Below are 15,162 nucleotides of genomic sequence, written 5' to 3' on the forward strand. Positions count from 1 at the left end.
TCTTCAAACTTTTCTATCTAGTTATTATTATTATTATTCTTCTGGTCCACACTTTTTCTCACAGTAACTCCTCCTAGAGCTTTCAAGCTACACCCACAAAACTTTACAAAACTTTTAAGACTGGTACGTAGATTGGTGCTATGACTTTTCTAACTGATGGGACCTACCGAATTCCTAAACGGGGCGCTCAAACACCCCAAATTTTCCATTGACTTAACATTGCGACAAACTTTGACGGTTCATAGCTGCAAGCGAGAAATTTGTAGAAACTTGTGGGTTATCACAGTTGAAGAGGCTGGCAGGCTCTGTAAGAACATACATCACATTGGGGTGTAAGTTTCACCCCTGGGGTGTAAGAGGCACCCAAATTTCCCCTTTGACTTATAATGGGGCAGGAAACATGCCCATATAAGGGAATAAAAGCGTCCCAGATGGAATATCTTTACTTTAGAGTGTCGTAGAGATATGTGGGTGGGCTCATTTTACTCAGGCATCCAATCAGTCTCTCTGGATCGTCCCATAGCTATTAAGCCACGCCCCTAGCAACCATTTGTGTGCACCCTAGCAACATCTCCCATAGACTGCCATTATAAAATGCCCAGATGGATATCTTTGCAGCACAGTGTCACAGAGACATGGGGGTGGGCTCATTTTAACCAGACATCCAATCAGTCTCTCAGGATCCTTACATAGGTATTAAGCCACGCCCCTAGCAACCACTTTTGAGCACCCTAGCAACATAAAATTCAAACAGTTATATCTCTGGATCCGAACATCATAGAGACATGGGGGTTGGGTCTTTTGGTCATGTTAGCTTCATGCTAGCTTCATGCTAAGTCATACTAGCTTCGTGCTAGTTTCATGCTAGCTTTATGCTAATTTCATAATAAATCTTGCTAACTTCATGCTTATTCATGTTAGCATCATGCTAGCTTCATGCTAATTCATGTTAGCATCATGCTAGCTTCATGCTAATTCATGTTAGCATCATGCTAGCTTCATGCTAATTCATGTTAGCATCATGCTAGCTTCATGCTAATTCATGTTAGCATCATGCTAGCTTCATGCTAATTCATGTTAGCATCATGCTAGCTTCATGCTAATTCATGTTAGCATCATGCTAGCTTCATGCTAATTCATGTTAGCATCATGTTAATTCATGTTAGCATCATGCTAGCTTCATGCTAATTCATGTTAGCATCATGCTAGCTTCATGCTTATTCGTGTTAGCATCATGCTAGCTTCATGCTAACTTCATGCTAATTCATGTTAGCATCATGCTAACTTCATGCTAATTCATGTTACCATCATGCTAGCTTCATGCTAATTCATGTTAGCATCATGCTAGTTTCATGCTAATTCATGTTTGCATCATGCTAGCTTCATGCTAATTCATGTTAGCATCATGCTAGCGTCATGCTAACTTCATTCTAATTCATGTTAGCATCATGTTAGCTTCATGCTAATTCATGTTAGCATCATGCTAGCTTAATGCTAACTCATGTTAGCATCATGCTAGTTTCATGCTAATTCATGTTAGCATCATGCTAGCTTCATGCTAATTCATGTTAGCATCATGCTAGCTTCATGCTAATTCATGTTAGCATCATGCTAGCTTCATGCTAATTCATGTTAGCATCATGCTAGCTTCATGCTAATTCATGTTAGCATCATGCTAGCTTCATGCTAATTCATGTTAGCATCATGCTAGCTTCATGCTAATTCATGTTAGCATCATGTTAATTCGTGTTAGCATCATGCTAGCTTCATGCTAGCATCATGCTAGCTTCATGCTAATTCATGTTAGCATCATGTTAATTCGTGTTAGCATCATGCTAGCTTCATGCTAATTTATGTTAGCATCATGTTAGCTTCATGCTTATTCATGTTAGCTTCATGCTAACTTCATGCTAACTTCATGCTAATTCATGTTAGCATCATGCTAACTTCATGCTAATTCATGTTACCATCATGCTAGCTTCATGCTAATTCATGTTAGCATCATGCTAGTTTCATGCTAATTCATGTTAGCATCATGCTAGCTTCATGCTAATTCATGTTAGCATCATGCTAGCGTCATGCTAACTTCATTCTAATTCATGTTAGCATCATGTTAGCTTCATGCTAATTCATGTTAACATCATGCTAGCTTAATGCTAACTCATGTTAGCATCATGCTAGTTTCATGCTAATTCATGTTAGCATCATGCTAGCTTCATGCTAATTCATGTTAGCATCATGCTAGCTTCATGCTAAATTATGCTAACATTATGCTAGCTTCATGCTAATTCATGTTAGCATCATGCTAGCTTCATGCTAATTCATGTTAGCATCATGCTAGCTTCATGCTAATCATGCTAACTTGATGCTAGCTTCATGCTAATCATGTTAGCTTCCTGCTAGCTTCAGGCTAATCATGCTAGCTTCATGCTAAATCAGGCTAGCTTCATACTTAAATATACTAACAGCCAGATAGCCTACTAAACTAAACTTCTGTCAAACCGTTTTAAACGTTCAGGCCAGGCTTTGTCAAGCCAACATAAAGTTTGTCAACAAACTTTTCTATCTAGTTGGTTTTGTTGTCTGTGTCTTTTGATCAGATATTATTTCCCAGTTAGGCAGTTTATATTGTTGACATCTTTGTACACTGGAGACTGTTCATCATATCTTTTGTCTGTGCAATAAACAGTGCACAACCACCTCTCGGTTGGCTTTTATATCATCCCTTTAAAAACCTGATGTGTTTGACCCCCTTTTCTCTCCGTGAGGTCTCATGTCTGATCTGTAGCCAGTAACACACTCCCTCTGTTCGGTGTCATGCTCGGTGTGGCATCCTAAACATTTCTGCCTTTCCAAACATGTGTTTGCAACTCTTCATGCCAGGTTTCAGTCACTCAGCACCTCTCTGAATCAAGCTGTTGGGTCGTCCATACACCTGTTGCTTACCACAGGCGCTTCCTGTTTCCTTAGCGCTGTTACATTGCCATCAAAATTATGTTTCCTATGATGTGATGACAATTAGATGGGTTTAGATCATGTGCAGGTTCCTAATGGTTCCTCTCAATGCCTGCTTGAATGGCAGCACCAGTTTAACTTGAAATGCTCTGTTAAAGCTGCTTTCTATAAAATTACAATTCAAAAGGACTTTCTCTGTTGTGTGTTTGCAGTAAAGAGCAGACTGAAATGGACCCGGCTGATATGGAGGATGTTGAAGAAGTGGAGGAGGAGGACACTGCTGAGGACAACAGTAAAGGTATCATCAATGAATTCCTTACACGCCCCATCCATTCTTACTGGTATTGACCAATAATTAAAACGCAGGTTAAAGGGAAAAGGGTCTTTTAGTTGCTAAAGCTGTTGGTCACCAGTGTGTCTTTTTGCCACCCATTCATTTAAATAGACCTCTTCTATGTCGATTGTGATCAGGTTTAACTTCTGTAAATTCGATGTAGGGGAAATTGAAATGCTGTCTGTCGTGGGCTCTTATGGCTGACACACACTGACACTGGATCACATTCATTAGAAAGAGTTGTGTGTGCATGTTTGTTCTGGCACATTCTTGTGTTGGGTAACGCGATATCAGTCAGTGACCTCTTTGACCTTACTTTTGCGCAGCCGGACCGAGCCAGAGAGCCATCAGTAAATGTTAGTGCTGGTGAAAATGTGTTTAATATTGAATACAGGCATTACTGGCTTGACTAAATGTGCCTTGCTCTGATTGCTTTAGTAGCACAACTCGCCTGTTTTATTTTTTGGGTTAAAGAGCATTTTAAGCTTTGACCCTTAATGCAAAAGGTGCACTTATTTTCAAACTCTTTGACCTTGTTTACACTGTCAGTCCAAATTCGATGTTGGCGCATATCTGATTGGAATTCATTCATATTTGGAGTGTGTAAGCTGCCAAAAACCACATGAAATCAGTTTTTTTCCTAATCCTTTTCAGGCTACATCCAGAGGTGGTTTGAAATCCTCTTTGAATTGCATTTCCGGAAATCCATTTCAGTCAGATCGCATTTGTGTAGCTTTTCGGTTGCGTCACGTAAACACTACTGTTGTGCTACCACAACGCCATTTCCATGGAAACCGCCGATAGTCCGGAAAACAGGATGCACAGATCGGATCTGAACAACTGTGATACCCAATGTGGACAATGAGTCTGTCAAATCAGATATGCACCAAAATCAGATTTGGACCGACAGTATAAACAAGGTCTTAGGCCCAATCCCATTTCTCAGTCTTACCCCTTCCCCTTAGTTTTGCACATTCAAGTGAACGTGTAATGAGTAATTTTATTTTACAGTAACTGTATATTTCACAGTATTTGTTTTTCAGTTTGTTGTTTTTGGAATATAAAAAATTGCAGACATTTTCCACTCACTATAGCTAACTGAATGCTTACAACAGTTTTAAAATATGTGCAAGTTAAAGTTAGTATTAGAGTGAAAATTCCCAGAAGATATCAACAGATTTAGTCTTGATGGACAAAATCTTGTTTTTAAATCCATTATTAATTTTATAAAATATTAAAGCTATGGTTTGCATTGTGTTTTGTAATTATGTATACAGTACATTAAAAATAGGCAATATGTCAAATGAAATGAGTGAAATAATTTATGCACAAACCTTAATACCTGTATTATAAGAGATGGATCTCTAGATATGACGATTATAAATGTGACCAGTGCTATGAGGTTTCTTTATTGTTTAAAGGATCCCCATTAGCTGTCACCAAAGTGAGAAGCTAGTCTTCCTGGGGTCCACAAAATAAATAAATAGCATACAATAATAATCTAACAGCAGTAAAACATTGTAAACATCATTATAACCATCATCAGAAATTATTCAGAATAAATGATTACAGTCATACATTCCTTACTCACAATTTTAAATAGTGCATTCTCAGTTGATACCTGAAGGAGACTTTGCCATTCATTTTATGTATATTCAATGGCTCGATAAATAATGCAATGAGGTGATGACCATGAGTCTGTTTTAAGGTCTTGATGCTCTTTACTTTCTATTAGACCTTAAACGTTGCATTTCTTTCTCATCTTTCTGATCAAAGAAGTTTGTACTATAAGCAAATGGCGCATCAAACTACTTCACTCCAGCAGCGCATGTGTCACTGATTTAAACACAAGTTTTGTCTTAGTCTGCTTAAAGCTCTGAAAACTTTACAACTATTGGCATTATGTGCAAGAAGTACTTTCTTTATTTGGTGACGCAGCTCCTCGCGTACACATCGAGATACCTCACCCAAGAGACCTGCTGCTGCATGAGCACAAAAAGAGAGCAAGTGAGAGAGTATGCGGTGGATTCACTGGCACTTATGAAATGATTGAATTTACGCTTTAATTTGTTATGAATGGATTATTTTACATGTTTCTTCGTCACACTCAGTCTAACATACGGGAGTGCAGAGTTGGCCATGCCCACTTATTTACATTCCGCAGTATGCACGAATAGAAACTTTATTTTGCGGTAATGAATATATCGTTATACCACCCAGCCCTACATCTTTTCTTTTTGGTTATTCCAATAAAATACTATACAAGTAAAATCTGCTTCCATATTTGGATTTAGAAGTTGATCTACAGAAAGCAAAAGATAATTTTTCATAATAAATGTTGTAATAATGTAAAACGCTACTTCACATGTTGAAAATCACAATGCTTAAAACCATATACATCACAAAAATTATTGGATGAACCATGTTTAAAACTCATAATCAATGTTAATGTATTGCTGAAACACACCCTGAAGACTGTAAGCTATGTAGTACCAAATTGCAGAGTAAGATTGATAAACAGTTTTTCACCATTTATGAGTTCAGGATTGTTTAAGTGGCCTTAAAATGGTGGCTCTATGATGCACTTAAGCCACTGCGCATGGCCCTGCTCCCAACAACGCAAGCATCCATTCAGGTTGTAGCTGTATTTGAAAGTTAAGAGAACCGCTTTCCCGTGAGTGGGTGTGGCTTCATCAGTCAGTGACATTTGACAGCAGATCGTTTTCCCAAGATTTTGATGCATTTTATTTACCTGGGTTTTTTCCATCATTCGTCAATGATTGATCGTCAATGTCCCTTTGAGTACTCTACAACTCTCATTTTATGGATGTGCACAAGTACCAAGGCCAACCCCTTTTTTGATCATTGTTTGTAAATGGTAGATTACTAGCCAGGGGTAAGTGTGGTTTGTAATGTATTTTTGCGTAAGCATGATTGATATCTGACACGTTTCGATTCTGTTTGCTCTGGTTTTAGCGCGTCAGCTGACCATGCAGATGATGCAGAATCCTCAGATTCTTGCGGCACTGCAGGAGAGGTTGGATGGGCTTGTGGGGTCTCCCTCAGGGTATATGGAGAGGTAAAAGCAATTTATATTGACCTTTTTAATGATGCCATTTATGCCACCCAGATGTGTTGACACAAACTGCCCATTTGTTAAATTTGGAAAGACTTCTGTAAACCAGACATGGCGTCAGTGTGTGATGCTGGTCGTGAGTCATCTGTAGTCCTGGGATTTTTCATCCTGCTGTGGTGTTTATAATGCCTTGTGTTTTTGGTCTCTGTTCAGTTTACCAAAGGTGGTGAAGAGACGCGTCAATGCCCTCAAGAACCTGCAGGTCAAATGTGCCCACATTGAAGCCAAGTTTTACGAAGAAGTTCATGAACTGGAACGCAAATACGCTGCTCTGTACCAGCCTCTTTTTGACAAGGTCACTGTCTTCACATATTAGTCTCATTTTTAAGGTGGATTGGTTTTAAATACAAGCATATGAAACAACAATTACAAAGTGAACATAAAGTATGCTGAAGAAGCAGTTTCCATCTGCACAACACTTCAGTTTTGTCCACTGCTTGAAAGCTTGGGGTCTGTCCGCAACGCAAAGAGAACAGCAGACAAATGAACGTTTAACAAAAAATAAACTTTGAGGTGTGGCTGTTTATCCTCCCTCAGTCCGCTTTCTGTCTCCCAGTGGAAAACCACTCCTGCTGTGGCGTCTGACAGACAAATGTCAGGGAAATTATTTATGTACACAAGGTTTTTAAGTTTACAAGCTATTGCCATCTAATAGACCCTGGTCCTTGACCAAAATGTATGTTTGGCAAAGCCCATTGGCCTACTGTGTGGGGGTATATTGCAAATTAGCCTTTCTGAGTTGGATAAATTGGATTTATTTCTCAGCAGCCTAATTAAAAACCATTATGCAGAAGCCATCCAATAAGAATGGTACTGTTAATTTCGGCCAGCTCTTACTATTATAGACATTTTGTGACTAATACAGGTGTGCTTTGTAATTTAAAATGGAGCAAAAGAATAATGTAATAAAGTAGTTTGGCTTTCTAAACATGTCTGAAGATGTTAACTTTGTTTGTATCTGTTTAGCGGAGTGAAATCGTGAGAGCAGCATATGAACCCACAGATGAGGAGTGCGAGTGGAAACAAGATGAAGAGGAAGAGTTGACAGTAAGTAAGCAGGTACAGGTGATCCATACCTGCATGCTCTTTATAAAAAAACACCTCATTCACCTACAATTAGGGATGGGTATTGTTTGGGGTTTTTTCGATACCGGTGCCAAATCGATACTTTTAAAACGGTTCCGGTGCCTAAACGGTGCCTAAAGCGATACTTTGAAAAAAGAGTCACAAAAAGATGGTAGATGAAAGTACAGCATAAAACACAATGAAAATTCTTCTCTGTTTGTCATAATTTGTTTATTAATGATTTGCCTAAAGCACCATCATCTTTTAAGACCTGCATTCTTGATTTCTTCTTTATAAGATTTTTGATTTGTGAATTAAATAAAATCTTCTCAACACTCCACTTTGAGCTCAGAAAAATGTTCTATGATTGGTTGTTAATAATCTGTTCAATGATTGGTTAAAGCCTACGCGGCTGCCGCTCACAAAAAGATAAAGGGCGAGTTCTAATCGAAAGTGATCCTCCCTGTTGTCCATTGTCTGCTACTGTATGTATTTACTGTTTACTCCTAACTGTTATTGTGAAGCTTCCTTGAGCTATGGAAAGGCGCTATATAAATTAAACTTATTATTATTATTATTATTATTATTATTATTCCCTTCGAAGATCAGATCTCTTGAAGAGTAAGTTGCTCAATTGTGTCTCATAGTGTGGCTAATTAAACACACTTGGCAAATAGAGCAATAAAATACAGCGTGTTTTTCTTTTATTTGGATCGACTGTTCATGTGACATCCTCTTCGTGAAGTGCCTTGACGCAAAACGGCATTTGGCATTCACCCCAAATATTTTCTCGGCTTGTGAAACCATTCACGTTTTGACGCTTTCTGCTTATCTCCGATGAACTTGACACCCGTGACTGCCGCGGTCCATCTCAGGCCGATATCAGCCGAAGTACTAATAAAAACATTAGTGAGGTAATACGTTTTAGCAAATTCTCTGAAGAAATGTTACCATATTAGCAAAATAAGCTGCCGTCAGATCAATTGCGGCATTCACGCGCTCCTCTGAGGATCTCATTTTCCAAATTGTTCTTTTAAGTCAGAATATAAAAATAACCTGGACATAACGTTATGTTCTTAAAAAATTTGTTCGATTTGTATTATTAGGGATGTGCAGATGAGGATTTTTTACATTTTAAACTTATTAAACACAGCGCATGTTTTAAATGAAAATTTCAAAAGTCGGCTACATTTAATCTTTAACATTAGATTATTTAATATTTCCATTTATTAATAAAATATATTTTTTAAATGTTTGTTCATTATTACTCTTGAAGAAAAACTCAACTCCAATAAAATAGTAGCTCCAATTACAAACTTGCTTATATTGCTTGTTTATTAATAAAACGAATTCAACGGATGGTATCTGCGTTTAAACACAAATACATGTAAGATTTAATTGACGTAATTTTTCATTACTACGAATGCTTATTTGTTCATTTTATTTTTTATTAAAACAGAACAACAATAAATTAGTCAAATGAACCGCTTATATTAAACAAAACATTTAACAAAAACGAATAGACGGAAAACATTTTACCCGCCCTATAACATAAATAAATCTAAAGATCCTTAGATTTTTCAAAACACATGATTGGTTTACATTTTTTTATCAATATAAAACTACAATAAGGTAAAATATGAACAAACTCACCTAAGTTAAGCGAAGAAATCAAACTTGAATCCTATGTATTATCAAAGCTTTCCGACTTTCACATTCACGTGAATTTTGTAAGTGAGGAAATTATTTACATCATATGAGTGCAGTATAATTTAACTAGCAATTGTGCTGTGCTTGTGTGATTATGCTGTTTGCGCAACAGAGAGCAAAATACTTCAGTCAACTGTTCATGCATTAAAGAGGCACCGAAATGAGGCACCGAAATCTGTGTTCTGATTCGGTCCGGTAGGTACCGCCCATATAGGTTCCGGTGCCATAATGGCACCGCGTTTCGGTACCCAACCCTACCTACAATAGTGTGATATGGGTCAGGTTTTTTCCAACCCATGGTTCCCGCTTGGCCCGCCCCACACCACTCTTACTTATTTTTACAACCCGCACCCGCGATCATTAAATAGACATACTAGGCATTGTAATTTAAGCTTAAATAAAGCCTGTTTTCATTTACAAGTGCTTTAAAAATGGCTATTACATTCAGGGTTCCCACGGGTCTTGAAAGTTTGAATCTGGGGAAAAATTTCAAGACCCTGGGAAGTTTTTGAAAAAATACATGCATAGATACAGGTCATTGAAAGTTCTTGAATCTATTTTATGCAAGAAGTTTACTGGATTAAAATCCATATTATTCGCTGTGTAGTGTAGGATAATATCATAAACGCATGCTAAACTGTTTGCTTTAAATGCTTATATCTAGAGATCGACCGATACTCATTTTTTTAAACCGATGCCAATGACAAATATTTGGATGCTTTTGTGCCCGATAACCGATATGCTGAACCGATTTTTATTTACTGTTATACTTCTGTTTTTGACATAATAATTACTACAACACTACTGAACTGAACAAACCCTTATTATAATAATCATCATCACAATCACTCCCTCTTTGCATACAAAGTAATAAATAGAGGGGTCTGAAAGAGTGAAGAATAATATTAATTTAATGAATAATGTAGAAACTATATTCCCAATACATGGACCATTCCAAACACCCCTATCATTTCGTCAGAAATGGACTGATCCAAAGGTCGCGCTGCGGTTGGCAGCGGGAGAGAGAGAAAAGTATAGCGGAGTTAGCTGCTCGTTATACATAGTTTATAGAGTAAAACAGGTGGATTAAGTGCCTTTTTTGGAATAATATGGTTGTTTTGACCAGCAACATGTAGCCTTCAGCAGTAAAACAAGTAGTTAGCAAAGAGGTTTTACAAATAATATCACTGACTGGAATACTACATTCATGAAAGTAACAAACAAAACGGCTTATATATCACTGAATTTCTTAACTGGTAATGTTTTTTGATGTCAGAATAATTAATATTTTGTTGTTATAGCTTATGAAATGGCTGTTGACAGCGCTGCTATCTATGCATTTACTCGCGCATTAACTGTATCAAACTGTGACCGCTTGCGGAGGTAATAAATAATTAATTCATATCCACAGACACTTATATAGATATTTTAGCAAAATAATATTTGGTAAATCTGGTAAATGTTAATATAACTTAGGTTAAATCTTGTTAAAAGCTTCAGCCTTTAACCCCGGTAAGTGAACAGCACGTGATTTTGTGAGTTCGTCTCTATTCTTGGACAAACTGCATACATTGCTTTTAATATATCAACTTATTTAACATAACATACATTAATGCACAAATAAGATGTTATAAATGCCTCAGATGCAAAGTAAGTATACTCAAAGTCCTTTAAATGAAGTCGCGTCACTCCACCGTCATATTTGCTGTGCACGCTGCTGCTGCTGCTGTGAGCTCCTCTCCTCAGATGCGTCCAGCGCGCAATTCTCAATTCTCTCGTTTATCGGTCAATCCGATATCACAAACCCGATGTCCGATCATCGGAAAATGCTCAAATATCGGGGGAAATATCGGAAAACAGATATATCGGTCGATCTCTACTTATATCTTCTGTATGCGAATGTTGATTCATGCCAAAATGCTTTTTTGCATAGTTGTGTTTGACAAATGAAAACGTCTCTTTTACGTATGTATGTGTTGTTCACTAAGAAGGGAACCAGACGCTGCATCTCCCTTGTCAAACTTCCTGCGCCCCTGTAACGCCGTCTTTGGCAATATTTCAGATAGCGATATACTTCCTGGCTCCCGCGTCACCCTGTCTTTGTCGTTAAGCCTCACCATTGGTTGAATTTGATATACACATTCAGACGCACTGATGCAGCGCGAGTTCCCTCAAAAAGGGAAATGTAACAATATATCTTTAAAGGTACCACGATGTAACATTGCTCTCACTTGAAATATGTTCCCACATTTAGTCCTTGAATTTGAGGGAATTGGATCTGGAAAGTCCTTGAAAGGTCCTTGAATTTGAAGTTAACTAAGGTGTGGGAACTTTGTACATTATATGCCCTGTAAACTGGCAACCAACATATGCTTATAAACCATAAAAACTAGTGATGCACCGATGTATCGGCCGCTGATATTTATCGGATGATTTTTGATGAATTTGACACCATCGGCAAAAGCATGAGAGAGGCTGATACCGATTGTTTATTAATTAACCGCATAAAAGCAATAAGTTTCATGTCTGTTGTTCAATTAAAATGATTTAATGTTCTGGTGTGCACTGTACTTAAGCACCGACAGAAAACCTTTGTTGAGCTGGCTCAAATGTCTTGGACAATAAAAGAAACAGACTGCACTTTAGTGGGGGAAAGAAGTCCAACTTTTTTTGAAGTAGCAATATTTATACTGTTTAAACTAAAGCAATAGCACTGGCATTATTTATGTTTATTAAAGAAATCCATTATATGTAAAAAAATTAGTTAATGTTGTTTATAAAAGAAATGCTGAATGGCAAAAACCACCTTTGAAGGTTGTCATGTTGTCTTATTATATTTTTTTAGCTTAATTTGTGCCTCTCTCATTATGTTGGTCAGTTCAATGTTAATTAGATCCAATCCATGTTGAGTAAAAAATAATTAGATGCAGAAATAAACTAGCTAATAGACCAACTGTATAGTATTGTATACAAGTGTTTAATATCGGTATCGGCCAGAAGTTATCTGTTTTAATTGGTATCGGCCCCAAAAAATCCTATCGGTGCATCCCTAATAAAAACCAGCATGGTAATTCATAAGATGGGATAATGTTAAACATTTTCAACATTTTACAAAGCTGTGTTTGTATTCATTGATTCATAAATTTCCGATCTTAATTTCTCCCACACCTCGTCTTTCATCTTCACTTTTATTTCTCTGCTTGTTTTGTTGTGATTGGGAGTGCAAGCTCCTTGCCGCTTTCTTGGCATGAGGCCAAAGGTTTGTGAACATCATGCAAGTTACGTTGCTACGTAGGCCTACGTATTTAACCTTAACGAGTTATGAGACGGCCCGCGCATCACTAACGTACACAACCATTAGACATATTTGCTTATTTGTAAGCTTAGTTAATATTCAAACGTGTTCAAACAAATAATGTAAATTGTTAAATATTCTTTCTTTACAAAAGTAATCCCAAAATTGAGTTGGGAATAGTAAACGAAAACCAAGCGTCCAGCATATGTGTGCACCCCTTCAATGACCAATGTGTTGTACAACGATGCCAAAAATAAAACTCTAATTTAATCTGATGTATTAACAGTCCTTGAAATAAAAATGCATATTTTATTTAAAAAATGTAAGTAAACTGCTGATTTTATAAAAGAACTTGAATACTAGCGTTTGAATGGTCTTGTTGTTGTGATGTTTTGTTCGGGTATAACTTAGCTCTCTGTTTCTGTTCAGGAGGAAATGAAGGAGAAAGCTAAAGTGGAAGAGGAGAAGAAAGATGAGGAGAAAGAAGACCCTAAAGGAATCCCAGAATTCTGGCTCACAGTTTTTAAGAATGTGGATCTTCTCAGTGAAATGTTGCAGGTGAGGAGAGGAGATGGCACTTATGTTCAAAAGCTAGTCTTGAGATGGTTCCAGTAATGCTGGTTTGTGCTGCCACCTAGTGTTGGTAAAGAGCACTTTATTGAATCTAGGGTTTACACTGGTCAGTATGCTTATATTATCAAAGAGGCTGTTTACACTTGGTATTAAGATGTGTTTTCATTGATCGGATCACAAGTGGACGAGAGAGACACATCACTTTTACACCTGGTATTTAAATCCGTCTCTTTTGTCCACTTTCGACCGCTTCTGTCCTGAATACTTTAAGGGAGTGGTCTGTGAGACGATGGCCCAGTCTCTCTGCTGTCATTCAAACGAGAGTGGGAGTAATTATGAGTTTATATGGACGCGAACTAATATTATGTCGGGTTCTGCTGCTTGTTTAGCAAGTAAACATGCTGCACAGTGTTTTGTTCGTGTATATGTTAGAGCTTTATCTGAATTTTCAGCGCAATTGATGAAATAAGATCGCGCAACTTTCACACGTTTCAAAACGAAACTACAGAGATCAGACGCTTTACTTTTATCAATGAAAGGCTAATAATAGCGCTGTTCACTGTGTGTTCACGGCAGAAGTCAGAAAAGACGTAAAACTTGTGTTTAATACCTCAGATTAGATAAATGGGTGAAGAGAAGGCGGTCGCGTGTGGCTGTTCGAACACATTCAACCACATGTGCGTTTACACTACAAAAGCAATCCGATCGAAAGGGGACTACCTCTGAATGTGGTTGAAAGTGGTCAAAAGTGGACGTGTTCAAAACGTTTTGAACACCGTTTACACCTGGCATTAACGTCGTCCACTTGTGATCCGATCGATGAAAACGCATGTTAATGCCAAGTGTAAACAGCCTCAAATGGTCACAGATGGCATAAAAAATGCAAAAATGCCTTTGAGGTGTCCCATCAAGTTTATTTGGGACATTTAGTTTACTCATGCATTCTTCTTTCCGCCTTCTGTCCAGGAACATGATGAACCAATCCTCAAGCACTTACAAGATATTAAAGTCAAATTCTCTGACGCAGGCCAGCCAATGGTGAGTCTAACGGTCGGTCATCTGTCTGATAATCTGTTAGCGTTTTAATGTTTTCTCACTGCTGCGCGTCTGCGTCTCCTTCCAGAGCTTCACATTAGAATTTCACTTTGAACCCAACGATTTCTTCACAAACACAATCCTGACAAAAACCTACAAAATGAGGTCTGAACCGGACGAGTCTGATCCATTCTCTTTTGACGGACCAGAGATCATGGGCTGCACAGGGTACAGTTCAGCATTTTTATACATCTTAATGTCTGATTACAGGTTTTCATTTCAAATTCTTACTAAAATGAGCGGATAGATCAGGGCCCGTATTCATAAAGATTCTAAGAGTCATCTTGGAAAACTCTTTAGTTTAAAATTTTTTTACGTAGGAGTCTTAGCTTAAGAGCGATTTGGGGCTGATCTGAGAGTATGGAAAAGACAAACTTTTATTTTAGTGAGGAGGTGGGGTTGACCCCGTTGCTGCGTGTGACACAATCTTTTGAAGACTGTGATTGGTTGGTTGTACAAGAAGGAAGCAAAAGAGTGCTTTTAAGTATAGGATCATTTTGAAAGACCTCTTTTAAGGGTTAAGATGCTTTCTGAATTACTTTTTTCTTTATAAGGATTGTTTCTGTTATTTTAAGAGTAAACGCCCACATTTCCAAGAATTTTCTTAGAATTGCGTCACTAGGAGCTACTCTTTGCATTAAGATTCTTTATGAATACGGGCCCTGATTATCAGACAACAGATAATTAAAGGCTTTGTTAAACTCACAGCTGTATGTGTAAGTAGTCGGTAACTTTATTAATACTTCTTTGTATGTGATGGACAATCATAGCTCATGTAAAGCATATGAGGGGTTTCATTGCGCTTCATTAGTCAGTCATGGTTCTGTTGTACAAATGAGTGGGTTGATGTTAATCAGTTTGCCATCTTAAATTAAAATTGTATTGTAGTGGGTGCAAGGTATAGTGGGGATAGACTCATGCCTTATGCAGGCAGCTCAGTAGGTTTTCAGAGTTCCCACAGGTCCTTGAAAGTTTGTGAATCTGGGGAAAAAATTCAAG

The 15,162-nt window shown here is 37.7% G+C and overlaps 1 protein-coding gene across 3 annotated transcripts in view; it reads left to right on the forward strand.

The window, feature by feature from the left end:
• Window positions 1-15,162, forward strand: part of nap1l1 (nucleosome assembly protein 1-like 1) — a 36,387-nt gene that overhangs the window by 9,826 nt on the left and 11,399 nt on the right. For 2 of the 3 annotated variants that reach the window (XM_055191264.2, XM_055191261.2), the window contains exons 3-9: window positions 3,168-3,253; window positions 6,266-6,368; window positions 6,579-6,720; window positions 7,392-7,484; window positions 12,925-13,053; window positions 14,035-14,106; window positions 14,192-14,331. In XM_055191264.2, coding sequence (XP_055047239.1) covers window positions 3,168-3,253; window positions 6,266-6,368; window positions 6,579-6,720; window positions 7,392-7,484; window positions 12,925-13,053; window positions 14,035-14,106; window positions 14,192-14,331 — 765 coding nt within the window. The remainder of the gene's footprint in view (window positions 1-3,167; window positions 3,254-6,265; window positions 6,369-6,578; window positions 6,721-7,391; window positions 7,485-12,924; window positions 13,054-14,034; window positions 14,107-14,191; window positions 14,332-15,162) is intronic. The other variant, XM_055191263.2, reaches the window with a different exon arrangement.

This window comes from Misgurnus anguillicaudatus, chromosome 1, assembly GCF_027580225.2.
Source record: "Misgurnus anguillicaudatus chromosome 1, ASM2758022v2, whole genome shotgun sequence".
NCBI lineage: Eukaryota > Metazoa > Chordata > Actinopteri > Cypriniformes > Cobitidae > Misgurnus > Misgurnus anguillicaudatus.